A 17,131-nucleotide genomic window follows, 5' to 3' on the forward strand; every position below is an offset into this window, starting at 1 on the left:
TTTTGAATTTTGTTAATTTAAAATTATAGTGAGGAGAACTAGAAGCTTTGATAAAGCTTTGTTAGCTAGTGGTTTATAGATGTGGATTTGGACCACAGACAGAACCAGCTATCAAAACCTACATTTTTATTTGTGTTTTAGTAAACCCATCTAATAAATGCTACCATAGCAAAAACACTAAAACTCTGGCTGTAGATATATTTATTTTCAGCTTGCACAGCTTGACCGTAATGTAGCTAACATGAACTTGCATTTGGAAACCCTGTCTGATGTAGTTCTTGAGCCTCTCAGCGAAAAATTCACACATATTTGAATGCTTTGAAAACTATACCTTGATGGAATCAGTCAGGCATTTATCAACAAAGAAACGTGACTTTGAAACAATAATGCCATATTGAAATTACAGAACTTATCAAATGACAATATTCCTGAGCTGTCAGAGCTACACCACCACCATGCTGGCTTGTTTCCAGCTTTGAACACAAGTCGTGATCTAAGTGCATATACATTACATGCTAGTAGGTGAAGAAGAATATCTTTGTTGTCATTGTGTAAGTACAATGAGATTCAGTTTGCAGCTTTCGTATCAATTCTATAATGAATAAGGTACAAAAAAAAATTACAATAGAAAATACATTGGCAATAAAATTAGAGCATTTTCGACAGCATCAGGCAATATTAAAACAATGCAAATAGCTCAGGTGTGTTAAAACTAAAACAGTGCATACATAACACACAGTGTAAAAACACAGGATGGTTATGTGGGTTAGTCCATGTCCAGGTTAAACCGTGGACAAACATGTCCAGTGTGTGAACCAGATATCAATATATGTACACTCATTTGTGTAGAATAAGTCCTGTAGAACATGTATGTGCTCAATCTTCATGAAAAATGTGTATTCTCAGTGGCAGCTCTTACTTGTCTTTTGACATTCTCTGTCAAGCTCCATATGCCAACACCAACGGCACGGTCCAGTGGCAGTGACAGCACGTACAAGCACACACACACACACACACACACACACACACAGAGTCACACACAGTCCCTGAGTTGTCTTGACCTAATTGAAGCCCAGCGGTCTGCCTGAGGTCATTCTCTTATACCTCCTTTATTTTAATGAGATTTTTAATTAGCATGTTAATTGCCTAACGTGATCAGCGGGGTGACTAGCTAGTTGGCTAGCTGCTGTTGGCATCCAGCTGGGCCATAACACTGAGGCTTTCCACTCTGCTGAACAAAAACCGTGCGAAGCTGAGCTTTGCTAGGCTGGCCTGGAGAGGAAATGGTGTTGAAGAAAACAAGCACTGCTTTTCTGCAGTCTTATGTTACATTTATGGTGGAAGCAGAGCTCTAGATCTAATTAATTACTAGTTTATTCAAATGGGTTTCTATTCTCTGACACACAGTTGATTTGCTGCTTTCTTCTTTTATTTAGAAAACAGTATCAGGAGGCTACAAAGACAGCTTACTAATATTAGCAACAGAACCATTAATACAATACCTATCATTATTGTGTTGTGCTGCTTATGCAGAAATGTTTTTTCATATGACATGTTATGTTGTTTTATGTTGATAAGATATTTTGTCATACTGCTTAGACAAATCCAGGTTGAAGGCAGAGGTAAACAAGCCGCCATCACTGTGCTTGCATCTCATTGGAAAACCTATGGAATAACACTGTAATGTACTATGCAAAGAATTTCACTTTGAACTGCGTCTAGGACCTCCTGTATAATATGTTTAATTTTAAAAATCAAATGCTAATAAAAGAAAAGATTATAATTTAAAACACTAAAAACTTCAACAACATTAGGTTCATTTTAAATATCCTGCAAAGCAGTAACTGATTCGTGCTGTTAACCAACAACAATAAACTTGAGCTTTGGAAAAAAAAAAATAAAAAATAAAAAACTGCATATGTTTTCTGGCCAAAATGTCACATTTACAATGTCAAGTGTCATCCATGATGTTTTTATTAAATATACTTTACATCTGATCGGGGCAAGAAATCATGTTCGGTTGAAAGTTTGTTGATTTCTAACCTTTAGGGATGCGCGCGATTAGACGTTTAAACGATAAAACGTCGGCCTGAGTTGCCGTCATGTTCACATTCATACTGCACAGCGCAAAGTTTCTCATACTTCAGCGGCATTTAAAATCTGACATGGTTGTTGAAGATTGTGATTAAAGGCTTCAAAGTGCTCTTGATGCACACAATATGTTTTTGGGACAATGTTTCAAATACTTAACAATAAATTGTTTACATTCACTGTGCAGGTTGGAGAAAAATGTATTGTTATGTATTGCTAGCTTGTCATAACCCTTTTTTTATTGTTTTGAGAATGAATAAATTCTACATTCACACAAATCACCTACCTGTCATAGGGGGCGATTGCTGAACGTGATTAACTCAAATATCCAGACCATTCTCTCCAAAAAACAGGCTTTTGAGTCATCTGTGCAAGCATCTTATTATAACTCATATTTATGCTTATATACGCACCAACCTCTAGTGGCCGTAGTAATTACAACAGGCGCAAAGGAGGAAGGTAGGTGATGTAATATAAAGAGCGACAGAGTTTGCATATGGAGGACTTCAGGGTGGATGGATGGGTCAAACAACAACAGGACTTTCACCCTGCAGATCACTGGTAATGTCCGATGTGAACCAAAAGTCAACCTTGACTGATGTCACATACTTAACTTACACAAACATACTTAATATAGCAGCAAATAGCTATTTGCTATAGAAAGATATAGTGGAGTAATGGCATCTTGAGTAGAGAATGAAGTTATATTACCTCTGTGCGCGTTGTAATCCGAGCTTCTCTGTACGTTGTTATGGTAGCCAGTCCAGCTGAGATGGAATATTAGTGCATGTGAGTCTCTGTGTGTGTATCCCACTGGCTAGCTAATCACCACCACTCTGCACTGCGCTCATATGGCAATTGCTGTTGTTATAAGATGGTGTTGTCGCAGAAGCATAGTGGCCAACTTCTGGTTCCCCCTGGTTAACACCATTAGCTCTGTTAGCACTGTTAGTGCCCTCAGCTGCTAGTCACCAGCTCAGCCACCACCATGTTCAGAGCCATGTGCCGACAACCTCTGAACCATAAAGGTGCTCTGAATATCTTAAACAGCTACCCAAACCATTTTTTTTTCCTAAACCTTTTAGTACGTTTGGTGCCTAACTGCTTTCATTTCCTAACATTAACCATATGATTAAAACTGCGACCATTAGTACATGCACCTGTCACTGGTATTCTTTAACAGTCATATGTGTCATTTTTGGAGTCATTGGCAAACAAGTATCCATACCATTCACTGTCAATTAAAATATGTTCAGTCCCAAAACCAGATTCATTCTCCTTTCAGCTCTGTTTTGGTCTGAAACCTCGACTTTACTTTGCTAAGTAAGAAGTTATAAAAGTAATTAGTTGATGATGAAATGATGATAGCCATAGCTGAATCTGGCTCTTGAATCTCTGACAATACATAGAGAAAAGTCATGGTTGGAAGGTCAGAGAAGGAAGCAAATAAAAGAGGAAGCGGTAGTGTTTTTTAAAGTATATATTTAAGGAGAGAAGATAAGGTGAGCCAGGGAAAATGTGTAGGAGATGAAAGGAGGTGGAGGTGGCCGAAAAGATGGAAAGTGACACAATGCACAGAGCGTCTCTCTTTCTCTGTCATGTCATTCTGTTAACTTCACTCTAGCAGGAACTCAAGGCTGTGCGGTTATGAGGCTTGCCTTTATAATTTACCACCGCCGGTGTCGGCTTCTTTATTGAGCCTGGCCTTCACTGACAGACACAGACACAGAGGAGGCTTTGATTTAGCCTGGGAACGTTCTCGCGTGTGTGGACCCTGTGAATCATTCTCTCTCTCCCATATCTCCTTTTGTTGTTCTGTCATATCCTCTTCTCTCTCTCCCTCTCTTTCTTTCTTTTCCTTTTTTTCCATACCTCTCCATTATTTCTCTCCCAGGCTGCTTCCTCTCGTTCTTATCCCTTTATACTAATTCTTTTCTATCTACGTCTCTTCTCATCTGTCTTCCCCTCCATGCCTCCTGTCTTCTCCCTTCTTTCTAATCACCTCTCTTGTCTCCTCTATCCCTCTCCAGTCAGATCTACTGTATAGAGAACGCCCATGGCCAGCTGGTGCGTGACCTGGACTTCAACCCCAACCGGCAGTACTACCTGGCCAGCTGTGGAGACGACTGCAAGGTCAAGTTCTGGGACGTCCGCAATGTCCAGGAGCCTGTCAAGACCCTGGAGGAGCACTCACACTGGTGGGTGGATTGGTGGGGGGGTGTACAGGGAGGTTCAGGCAGGGGTGGGCAGTGGAGTGGGTACTGTCCTTGAACCAGAGGATTCGAGTTCAATTTCCTGTGTTAGCAAGCATCCATCTTGCTCAAGTGTCCCTGAGTGTTACACTAAATCAGAACCTACTCTTATCTTTCCATGTTTGGGTGGCAAACAGACGTTTTTTGTACGTGGATTAACCAAGTATGATATTGTTGAACTAGCAGTGTAGTAAGAGTTTTTAAAGGCCAGAAAGGGCAGGATAAATGGGTCTACAGGTTGGACTTTTCAATTACACCCACTAAAGTATCATGTGCAAAGAGGAATAAAGTAGGGCTGGGCGGTATGACAAAATTTTCATTTCACGTTTTTGTTTTAAAGGAGCTATATGTAAGAAATCTAAAGCAAATAGTCATAAAATCCTCCTAATATGTCACAGAGACTAAGGAATAATGTTCATATAACATACTGATCTCACCGACAACAATAGTACAGCCAGAATATTCCCATTTTTAAAAAAAATTTACGGTCCGCAAATCATGTTTATGTTTTCAATTTGTGTTTTGACCTGTTGCGCCACCCACCGCCGTCTACCAGTCACGCAGTCAGTAGAGTCTCAGCATCAGTTACAGTTACAACTGAGCTACAGCAGCATGGCAAGCAGCATTAGCAGTTTCCCAGTACATAGCATTAGCAGTCTCCTCAGCTGTATCTCGGCAGCAGCGTTAGCAGCAGAGAAGCCCGACTTGCTCGAACGGTCCGCTGGAAAACCGAAGATCAAGGACGCGGCGACGCGGCCCTGCCACGGCAGCCGCCCGTGGGCAAACAAATCAGTCTCCAGCGTGCCACTGTCCAGCAACCTCCAATCTGTAGGGGAGGGGGGGGCGGACAGTATTTTGAATTTGAGTGCAGTAATCGTTTTGGCCACATTCATACATACAGCACCTTTAAATCATATCGGTTTCACGGTATTTGACGGTATTCTGCTCGGGTTCAGCGCACTTGACATGCTGCTGTGTTGTGCTATGGCCTATTGAAGTGCTGGCATTTGTTATTTACGTGACAACGCCTGAATGCAACACAGGCTCCTCTCCCTTAGTGCCGTGCTCAGTTATAACTGTCTCAGACTCTGGTCGGCTTCGGTCAGGAAAATGCTGCTGAGCCACGCTCAGGTAGTTTCTAAAGTGCTAAGATGAAAAAAAAAAAAAAAAAATCAGCAGCGGCAGTCATATTTCAGCAGTGGTGTCCTGCTAGTTGCACATGGGGGAAACACTGCTCTTGTTGGTATGAGTTCTTCTGGGTTATCGTGTTCTTTTTCAGCAACGTGTACATGTGTACGTGTACAGTTGCTTCACATTCAGGACTCTCTCCGGCAGCCATTCTCGCCTCTAAACTTTTCTGTACGCTCTCACTCCTGCCGGCTCTAGCACGCCTGTGGTGTGCAGCGGTGAAATGGGTCCCCGCTGAAACACTTTCCCGTCGTGCACGTTCCGGACGTTGTTTGGGCTATACACCAGTATTGCGGTATATGAAAAATTCGTATCATAACGAAAATAAATACTGTTTTTCAGTACGAACCGGTATACCACACAGCCCTAGAATAAAGTAAGTGGACAGCGACACTTGTCACCTGGTGGTTCAAATCAAACTCTGAGCAAAGTTAAAGCAGTAAACTCTTAAGATATACTTAATAATATTTATTATTTATTACTTACTTTATTACTTATTTACTTGATATCCTAAACAGTAAATTCATAATCTTGAAACTTATTAACATATTATCTCTTCTTTAAAATTTGCAGACTCTGGCCACTGCACCTAAACTTAAACAGATTTGCCCATACACAAGCTTAAAGGTATATTATGCAGGATTTCCAGTTTGTTAACACACTCGCCAGCCAAGTGAAAGTAAAAGCAGACCCCAGATTCACTCTTGTTTGGCGTTTCACCCCGCTATATTTGTTTTTTTTTTCTGTGCTGTGTCTCTTGGATACCCGCTGCTTACAGTCTGGCACCTGGTCACTACCTTTTTATAAAGCAACAACCTCACCTGAGCGCCATGGGGCTCCACGCCTAACATGGTGAACCCAGAAAATAAGAAAATCCAGGCCGAGGGCAACATCTATATACTGCCACACACTGAGAGTTGAGAGGTCATAACTGATGATTGAGACGGATTATTTCTATATGAATCTATAAATTGTTTTTTTGTTTTTGAAAAATCTGCGTAGTGTACCTTTAAGCAAAAAGCAGATTTTGTTTTCAGATACAAAATCTGCCTGAAACAGCCTGTAGTAACTGCACTGAGGGTTATTATAACCCTTATCATGCCACTCCTAAAGGTCCATGTACTTGGGTCTTACGTTAACTATAAATTTAATGCCATAGGAAACCTTAGAAATATAATATTTACTATTGCCATAAAGTTTTTGTAGCAAATTAAACATAGTGCATGATATCTTCTTTAGCACTGCTCTTTAAATGCACTCAAAAATTGATGATTTTTATTGCTCTACTGCTCTATTTAACTTTTGGCTCTTCAGCTCAGCATATACAGTGCAGTTTGCTGTTTGCTGTGCAACAAACCTTTCAACAACTTTCAATTTGGTCAAAATGATGGGAACCCCATGCCTCATTTCGACACAGGAGAACTGGAACTACCAGCCGGTCATAATGATATTTTTTGCTGATAGTAAATGGACTGCATTGATATATCTCTTTTCTAGTCCTAACAGCCACTCAAAACGCTTCACAATAGAAGCACTATTCATCCATTCACACACATGCATGCACACACTACAGTCATACAAGGTGCCACCAGCTCATCAGATAAACATTCACACCCTTGTGAATGTTTATTTGATAAACATATCTGATGAACATTCATCTGATTCTGATTCTGATTCTGATACACACAGTTGATCACACTGCAAAGGTCAGGGATCAGACCTCTGACCTTTGGATAGGTAGACAACCACTCTACTTCCTGAGCCATAGCCGCCCCCTGATATACTCATAGTCGGAGATAACTGCCAGTTTAAACAAAATTCCATTTAGCTCCATTATGTTGAGCTGGAGACAGACATCTCAGAGATGGATATTTCAAAACCTGGGCAAAAAAATGTGAACTATGTGCATGGCTACATACCAGGGGGGTAAGAGATGAAATTGCAAATTGGATGTGCCAAGTGGGAAGTGTGTTAGTAAAAGTCTCATTTGATGATAGGAGTGGAGGCGTTAAGTTTTAGGGATTTTCTTGTAAATGTAATGGGGAAATTTTCTGAAAGTTTTTTTTATTTAAAGAGACACTCCCCTTTTTTAAAGTGCCTGATAATGGTTAAAATTCCACTGTTTCCCCACAGCTAACTGAACTGGAGTTGGGGACATTTAAAAAATGTGTCCAAAATAGGTGGAAAAAGTGATTTATCATTTCATTAAATTTTACAACTTGAATTTGTATTTCCAGTGTCTAACATAATTATACTGTATTTGTGTAATGGGGAAAAGCCTTTTTCACAGCATTAGAGTGTAGTTCAGGCACATTCAGTAAAACTCACTAACAATAATGATAAACATGATGATAACTCCATCGTTCCACTGTTGATGGGTTTCTGGTTTTATTAATGGCTTTATCTCCTAACTAATGAAATGCCCTAACCACTGCTGGTGCAATAAAAGGTAGTAACACACTAATTACTAATTAAATAGGCAGCTACTCGTTTTGTCAGTGAGGATTGAATCGCTGTGGGTCGAACGCAGCCCAGTCCTGCTCTAGCTTGTCTTCTGTGAGGCTTCAGGCACTGCTAAGAGCTGAACATAGTGTACTGCAGAAGTGTGTGTGTGTGTGTGTGTGTGTGTGTGTGTGTGTGTGTGTGTGTGTGTGTGTGTGTGTGTGCGCACATGTGCATGGGAGACGCTTTCTCCCTCCTGTGTGAGCTGAATAGATGATCAGTGTGTCTGCGAGCCAAACTGGGCTACTGCTGCAGCACACCAATCCTTACCTGATAAAGGCAGACACACACACACACACACAAGCATAGCATATGCACACACGAATGCCTTTGTGTATGTACGTGCACACACACACAGGAGCGGGCGTTATCTCCAAAAGAAAGATAGACTTGGCAAACATATCCATAACTGTAGATAGCTGCAGATGGGATCTCTTCAGATAGCAGATAAGTGTGTGTGTGTGTGTGTGCCACCATCTAATCAGTGTTTTTGCAAGGGCTCTCTTTTTATCTCTATGTGTGGCTACATGCATTTATGTGTGTTCAAGCATTTCTATAATGCATATGCATATGTCTGTGTGTATTTGTCCTGTGTGTACACTTATCTTTAGTGTGAAGCATATATGTGTGGGTGTGTGACTGTATGATTTCCTGTGTGTGTGTGTGTGTGTGTGTGTGTGTGTGTGTGTTTGTTGTGCGTACTCATTTTTTTCGGAGCGCAGCCAGGATATGGCCTCAGGGCTGCTGGGGGTATTAGGGACTATTTTTTAGCAGGGAAGCGGATTAGGGGAGCGCAGGGAACGGCGTGGCCGAGGCTGATTTCCTGTCAACAGCCTCCGTTATCCCTGAATCCCTCCCTGTGAGGGAACTGGGACCGCACTCTGAGCTGTGCCCCGGGCTCGCAGCGACAAAGAGACATAGAAAAACACAAAGAGAAAAGGGGAGAGAGAGGATGAGGATGAAAAAGAGCAAGAGAGGGAGACAGTGTTGACAATCAGAGCAATAGAAAGAGAGGGACAAAAATGTTGAGAGGAAGGGAGGGAAGGTGAGGAAAAATTGAATTGAAAAAGTGGAAGTGAGCAACAAATAAAACCAGGATCAGGGAGTTTATGATAATGATCATCAACTCGTGAACTAAGCCCAAATATAGACTGAAAGGTACCAAATCCTCATTATTGGCATGCGAGTATACACCCAGAAAGGCATAATTCGCTGTGAATCCCACTGTGAGAACGCTGCATTTTCTGCATGATTTGTGTGGGCACAAGTGTGTGAAAGAGAGATAGAGACAGACAGTTTCTCTGCACGACTGTGTTTGTGTGTTTTCAGCATGTGTGGTCTTCCCGTACTAACAGAGTCAACATATATGTTTGAGTGCTTTTACACATGGAGCTTTGTTTGGGACAATGGAAGATGCATACATGGCTGCAGATTCTTTAATGCATCCATGCATGAAATGCTTTGTTATAAATGTTGAATGCATGTCTGGTAACGTGTCATCATTTTCCCAGGGTGTGGAGCGTCCGCTACAACCACAGCCACGACCAGCTGGTGTTGACAGCCAGCAGTGACAGCCGCCTCATCCTCTCCAATATGGTGTCCATCTCCTCAGAGCCATTCGGACACTTGGTGGACGATGAGGAGCTCAGTGAGGGGGAGGACAACCACCAGGAGGACAAGTAAGAGCAACTGAGGCCAGTTAGAAATGGGAATGCTTCCATAAATCTAAATGTTGGTAATTACTGCTTCTTTTTTTTTTTGAAGGATAGCCTGATTTAAATGGATAGATCACCCCTAACCTTAAGAACACAAATTTTCCCTCCTACCTGTGGTATTTTAAATCAGTCTAGATTGTTTTGGTGTGAGTTGCCGAGTGCTGGAGATATCGGCTGCAGAGATGTCTGCCTTCTCTTGAATATAATAGAACTAGATGGCACTCGGCTGGTGGTGCTCAAGTGCCAAAAAATATATACTTGAAAAACTCGACAACGTCTCTTTCCAGAAATCATGACCCAGTTACTCAAGATAATCCACACACCTTGTCATGAGCAGTTTCATGTGGGAACTATTTCCTTTCTACTGACCTACACCCGCCAACCTGTCACCACACAGAGGGAAGCGTGCATCTACTCATGCAAATGACAGCACAAGATGTAAAAGTTAATGGCGTCCTTCTCGGCTGAGCTGTAACATTGGCTAGCTCAGTGGTGCTAGCAGTACCAAACTAAAATGCTTCCGTCAGTGCAGCGATAGGCTACATTTATATTCGAGAGAAGACAGACATCTTCAAGTTGATATTTGTAACACTCTGCGGCTCCCACCGAAACAATCTAGATTAATAAATAGCACTAAAGGTAAGAGGAAAAATATGTCTTTTTGATTTGGGTGTAAACTTTCCATTGAAGGTGGTAAAACGGTAGCTTTAAATAAAAACAACGGTTTATTACAGCTCAGATTTTATTTTTATTTTGTATCAGTGATGGTTTTCCTGGCTAGAAGACTGTAAACACAGATAAATAATATGTATTTTGAGGTTTTACCTGTCCACAGTATCTCACTTGACTGTTATCAGAATGAACCTTGAGGAGGTCACAGGTAAGTGTCTTGGGTTTTGGTGCTTTGCTTCAGGAGAGTTTTCTCGTATTCACCAATACTGAATACACAAAAGGAAAATAAAGTGAAATTGAGCAGTGCATTATCAGCTCCAGTGCCAATTATTGATGTTTATAACTATGTATAAACCACCTATTTTTATACATTGACAGGGCTGTGATTTCATTCTTCTGACTGCACAACTCCCATTCATTTTCCAGATGCTACTTTTTCTTGCTCTGAACATCTCCATTGACTGTGTGATCTATAAATGGCCTTAATCATCTTAAAAGTGACCAGTGTCACCCCTTCTTCAGTTAATGCAGATGTGAAATCAACACATCTTATCTGGTTTTTCTTTAATTATACCTCTCTTGCACGTTTCCGCACTGCTATAAGGAGTCTAATAAGACACGCGTCTGAGATACTAAAGCATACACAAAAACATGCCATGTATTTTGAACTGCTCATCTGATATTAGTCCTCCGAAGATTAAAGCTGACTGCCTGAGCCCTCACTTTCACATACCGTGACACTCAGAACGATAAAAGTGGAGAGGTAAAACATTAAAAATATGTTACTGTCAAAACACTTCTGGTGTTTTCCTCTATAGCATTTAGGCTTGATTTAAAAATTGCAGGGATATCATCTGTAATGGTTACCATTCAGTGCTTTTCAAATCTGCCACTGTCCTCCATCCATTATGGTCCAGTTCCCCCTCTTATCCATGACTACCAGCTCTTACACTCAATGACTGACTCTCATCCACAATTATCAACTCTTCTTCCTAATCACCAGCACTCAGCTTTGGTTTTAACCCTTCCACTATACTTATTGACCCCTCTTGTATGTACTGTACGTGTCCACTCCACAGTACCTGGACACTACATACAGAACTCCTCCAGTGGTTGGGCTATTTTCCTACTTTATGTGGATGCTTTTAAAATTCAACAGATAATGACATTTGGAGATGATGATTATTTTCGAGATTACCATGCAGTTGAGGCTAGATTTTTGTGTTTTTAAAAGGAGCCTGTTTTTCTCAGTTTGGTCTGTTTGTCAGTATAACAAATTTACCATCATCACCAAGGTGGTTATAATGTAGAGATGGGTGAAAAACAAAAAGAAAAAAACAGAGTATAATGTTGTAGTAAGTATTCTTCCAAAAGATAGTCCCTCATTTGGTGTTCTGATGATGGTTGCAGCAAACTTGCTCAAAAATCTGCTATGGGTGTTAAACTGGGTTAAGTTCTGGTGACAGTGGAGTCCACATGATAATACGTGTTTTAGACTAGCTTCTAAGAAACTGGTTTAAAAGAATACTTCACCCCCCAAATGATCATCTCTGTATCAGTCACTTACCCCGTGTTATGTTGAATCGGGAAGGAAATTTTGTTTTTCTCTATGCCTCTGTGGTAGCCTTGGGCAGTATCTATTTTTTCATACCCGCTTTTCTGAAATTTAACCAGGGTTTACGGTATTATGACGATAATGTGTGACAGTATTCCCGTGCGCACTCTCTCTGCTGTTGCAGGCAGGTTTTTTTTTACAGTCCTCTAACATTATCCCCACCACTCACAGCAAGTTGCCATGTTTGTCAGCTCAGTGTCAGCACTATAAACTATCCTCAGCACAGCCTCGTCAGCATGAGGTTACCAGAAAGATGTATACATGTATGTGTATGTTTTACGGTATTAAAAATGAAACCAACGGGATTTCTAAACACCCTGGTATACCGTAATACCGTGATACCACCCAAGCCTGCTCCACAGTGAACCAAGAATTCAAAAACAGAGAAAATTCTTCATTAATGAAAGTCTTTGGGGGCCTGCATTTAGCAAAACCAAAACTATATCAAAACATCCTTTTACAAACTTTACTCATAACTATTCAAAAAACTTTGGCATAAACAGTCTCAGGCACAGACGAATAGTGGAATGCATGTATTCAGTTGCAAGGTTTTGGCAAAAGTGCATGTGTTTGGGAAGTACCGAGGATATGATTGGATATATGAGACTTGGATTATGCTGCACAAGTTGTGTGAAAGTTTGTGAACAGATGTTTTGATATAGTTGTAGTGTTGTTAAACGTGGCCCCCTATGACTTCAATTCATCAAGAATTCTCTCTGTTATTGAATTCTTTGTTCACCGTGGAGACGTGCGAGAAAAACAAAGTTTTCTTCATGCATTCAACATAACATGGTGAGTAAGTGATAAACAGATGGTCATATGGGGGGTGAAGTATTTCATTCATGATATCTGAAGACATGTCTGACTTTACTGTGTCAGATTACACTGCAAAATTGCTTTGCCATATCTTCAGTCATACTTTTTAAAGCATATTTTTTTTATCACATTAAAATAACTTCATTGCTACTTATGTGGATACCTTCAGGTGCCAGTTTATTAGGCACACTTAACTAAAACTAATACAGTCTAATACAACCGTCCTGCATAATGCATACCATTATACATTTTTGAATGGGTTATAATTCTACTTTATGGTCTTTTTAAGTGGTTTTAGTTTGTGGTCCTGTTGATTCATATTGTGTTGTGCGGATATATTCATTGACTCATCGTAAGCAGGCTGGCCAAAATATTAATAACAGGTCTCAGTAAATTGCAATACAGCACCTCTCTAAAACAGTTGAACAAAAACTGAGCATTATAACCTTCATCAAGGTACAATTTGTTGCAGGACTTGAATTAGACTGAATTAGTTTAAGCTGTACCTAATAAACAACTAAGTCATTATTTTCACTCTAAGGTTGCTACAGAATGTCACCTCTAATTGTAGCGCACAGTACTTTCTCTTAGCAGGTCAACTGTCCAGTGACATTATCGCTGAAACCTTACAATCCTTTAGACAAACCGATGCAAGGTCCAGCATCCTGTAGCATCAGTCAAGTGCTCTCACATATACGCTCTTGTTCTTTTCTTCCCCAATGAATCTATACGAGCAGAGCACTTAAGAGTGTTTTTATTTTAGGCTGCAGCCCGGGGGGAGCAGCTACTGTCTGTGTGAAACAGTTAATGTGTAAAATAAATCCAAATATGTATGTCACTGTTTTCCCCCAGGACTACTTACAGCAGTGGGTTTGGGAGAAATTTGGGATGGCAATAATGCTAGATCATAATTTCAAAATTTTATTTATTGTCACATTGTTGTAGCAGTGGGAAAACTGTCTCAGCACCGAGGCGGTTGCTCTTTGTGTACTGAAGACAGGGAGAAATGGTGAATAAATAAAGTAAATATCCTCCAGTCTTCAGCAGGTACTGGTGTGTGTGGGCCATCCATAACACCAAGGAGATAAACAGATACAAACTGAAGTTGTGTGTGCTTGTGTGAAAGACTTTATATGACCACTAGTAGTGCTAACAGAGCTTTTACAGGAGGGTCTCTGTTTATTGTTTTTATTATTCATGTGCACACACACACACACACACACACATGCATGGAAGCACGCAGGTGACGATATACACACTCCCCACGCTAGTTCGAGCTATTCAGCTGATTGGCAGCTGTTAGTTATAATGCACAAAGGAATGCAGCAATGCACCTTCAAAGGCAGTGAAAAATAAGTCTGCAAGCTTGCAAACATGACTGTAAACAATGATGGCTTCAAATAATTTTCAAAAATGGGCTTTGCAAGTATGTTACAAAGAAGGACATACATTCAGCCCATTTGTTTAGACCTCATGGATAACCTTGGTGAGTTTTGTTGAAAGTTATATCGATTTTTTTTTCCTTGCAAAAAATGCAAAACATCAACCATTGTTCATTAAAAAAAAAGTTTGCTTCCACAATTTGCAGTTTGCAAGTTTGCTTCAAGAACTTTTGACACATTTTCATATAATTCCTGAAACAGAAGGTGCATTGTAAGGTGGAGTTATCTCACTCACATTAACAGTCAGCTATTGATCCTTTTCTGGCCGTCGGAGAGCATCTGTTGCCCTAGCTTTCGCAGTACATCCCACACCATTGGCACCTTGCCCTTGCCAGCTGTTTCTGCCAATTCATCATGTTGAATTGGCATCAGAGATGGTGGAGCCCATCACTGATTGGCAGTTGTATTCAGTCTATGGGAAGAGAAATGCAAGTGAGGAAAGCAAAGAAATGACTAAAGTCAAGAGAGCGTGAGATCAAAACAAACTTATGTTAGGTAAGATTATTTTTCTGCCATTAAAGTCTTCAGCAGAAACAGTTCTTGATGTTTATATTATTGTTGGCTAGCACGCATTAAATATCATTTGTTCTTTTAACATCAAGTTGTGTTATTGATGTGTTAACTCGCTGACTAGCGTCTTGAATCCATCCTGTCTGGCTACCAGTTGAATGGTGAATACAGACTACCGCTGCCTGCTGGTGTGGAGAGTTACTTCCTCTCAGAGGTGCAGAAAGTACACAGGCAAGACACAGGCGACATAAGGCAACGTAACAGTCAGGTTTGGTTGCTGCTAGTTATTTGATATCAGTTTGGTGTGTCGGGGCCTTTAGCCAAGATTCCACTTTTTAACAACAACTATGATTTAACTGCACTGCATGCAGCTTTGACATTAAATGTGTATTTAACATTAGCTAACATTAGCTAGTTTAATATCTGTAGGTCCTCCGTACATTGGTGGTCAAGATGTTAGAAGACCTGCTTGAAATCTGCAAGATGTGATGCATTCCTTTTTCAGTTTCCATAACTAGCTCATCTCTTTGTGTGTGTGTGTGTGTGTGTGTGTGTGTGTGTGTGTGTGTGTGTGTGTGTTATTCAGAGGTAAGGAGCCCCTGAAGGACAGCGTGGTGTCTACCTATGAAGAACACGAAGACAGCGTGTATGCGGCAGAGTGGTCATCGGCCGACCCCTGGCTCTTCGCCTCGCTCAGCTACGATGGACGCCTCGTCATCAACAGGGTTCCCCGCGCTCTCAAATACCGCATCCTGCTCTGAGAGGGTGGGGAGGGACAGGTGATCTGAATGTGTGTATGTGTGTACTGTGAGTGTGTGAGAGAAGCCATAACATGTCCTTTGCTACCAAAATCTGCAAGAAGACATTCCATTATATCGTGGCACAGTAAGTGTGCTGTGGAATACAGTGCAAACTGCATGTGAAGGCTGCAATGGTAAAGATTGCGTGCGTGTGTGTGATATAAATTTTCTGTAGCTCATATGTTCGGAAAGACGGATAAATATTGACATGGTGTCGACTTGTGGTGTCGTGGTGTTGGCAGCAACGCCATATACGAAAAGAACACATACAGAAGAAAAATCATTTTCTTCATAACATAAATCCAAAACGTGTACTTTGTCATGTCATTATTTGCATAAATATGTTATTTCCTGCTTATTTTTTTGTCTGAATCATTTGTTGTGTTTACTGGTGTTCAACTACCAATACCAGTTATAAAATGCTGGCATCTAAAATCACAATATTTGAGTTAAAAAAGAAATTCAAAGAAAATTTATTTCAAATCTTCAAATTGTTGCTGTCCAGGCTTGCAGGTTGTTTGGGTTGCCACTATTTCCATCATCCTTGAATGAGATGGTTCTTTCTTTATCGATTGATACTGTCATGAAAAACAGAGCAGGCGGACCCCAGCGCAGGAGACTGCGGGAAATAGCAACTCAAAGAAATAACTTTTCATTTAAGATTTGTGCAGGCAGTGCAAAACTGATCATAACATAACGAAACCAAGGATCCATCAAGGACTGAACTGGAAACCAGGACTTCAATACAAACTAATCTGACAAGGGAATGAGGTGCAGGTGGAGAGATGGGCGGAAGAAGCTCAGGTGAGAGGAATGAGGTGATTAGTCAGGAGAGCAGGCAGGGAGCTGATTGGCGGGGGGAAACTATGGGAGCAGCGACGGAATAACAAGGCTGATTCAGAGCAGGTGTGTCGATGGGCAAAGAAAGAAAGGCAGCACAGGACACAGGAGGAAAAACACAGAAAACCAAAATCCTAGAAAAAAGAATCCTCTTAATCACTGAGATGGAGTAAAAGCTGTGTGAGTTCAGACCAGAGTGAAAACAGAGACAGACTAAGGAAGATCGACCACTCAAATGCTTATCACACCAGATGGTCTTTTAAAAATACAGTTCAGTCCAGTCTTCATCAAAAGTCTGAGGGCATTAGGAAAAATTCAGGCTGTGACAGATACATCTTTAAAAAGAATATTCACCCTCCAGATGTGTACATCAAGTACTCACCCACTGTTGCATCAAATTTGTGGAAAGAAAAAGGGTTTTCTTGCAGACCTCCAGTGAGCGAAGAATCCAAAAATGGAGAAAATGTTTGGTTAATTGAAGTCACGGGACTTAACATTTAACAACATCAAAACTATATCAAAACATTTGTTTACAAACTGTCACACAACTCAAATAGTGCACAAGTTGTGTGAGAGTTTGTACACAGGTGTTTTGATAAAGTTTTGCTGCTGTTTAACACAGACTCCTATGACTTGTTCATGAAGAAGTTTCTAATTTTTTTGATTCTTAGTTCACTGCCGGCATATG

At 40.7% G+C, this 17,131-nt stretch overlaps 1 protein-coding gene across 1 annotated transcript in view; it reads left to right on the plus strand.

The window, feature by feature from the left end:
• eipr1 (EARP complex and GARP complex interacting protein 1) overlaps positions 1-15,961 on the plus strand; it is an 84,609-nt gene extending 68,648 nt beyond the window's left edge. Inside the window, exons 7-9 of the mRNA XM_033641933.2 lie at positions 4,122-4,289; positions 9,545-9,712; positions 15,390-15,961. Of these exons, the coding sequence (XP_033497824.1) occupies positions 4,122-4,289; positions 9,545-9,712; positions 15,390-15,564 (511 nt within the window). The 3' untranslated portion in view covers positions 15,565-15,961. The remainder of the gene's footprint in view (positions 1-4,121; positions 4,290-9,544; positions 9,713-15,389) is intronic.
• The last annotated feature ends 1,170 nt before the right edge of the window (positions 15,962-17,131 follow it).

The sequence above is a fragment of the Epinephelus lanceolatus genome, chromosome 15, assembly GCF_041903045.1.
Source record: "Epinephelus lanceolatus isolate andai-2023 chromosome 15, ASM4190304v1, whole genome shotgun sequence".
NCBI lineage: Eukaryota > Metazoa > Chordata > Actinopteri > Perciformes > Serranidae > Epinephelus > Epinephelus lanceolatus.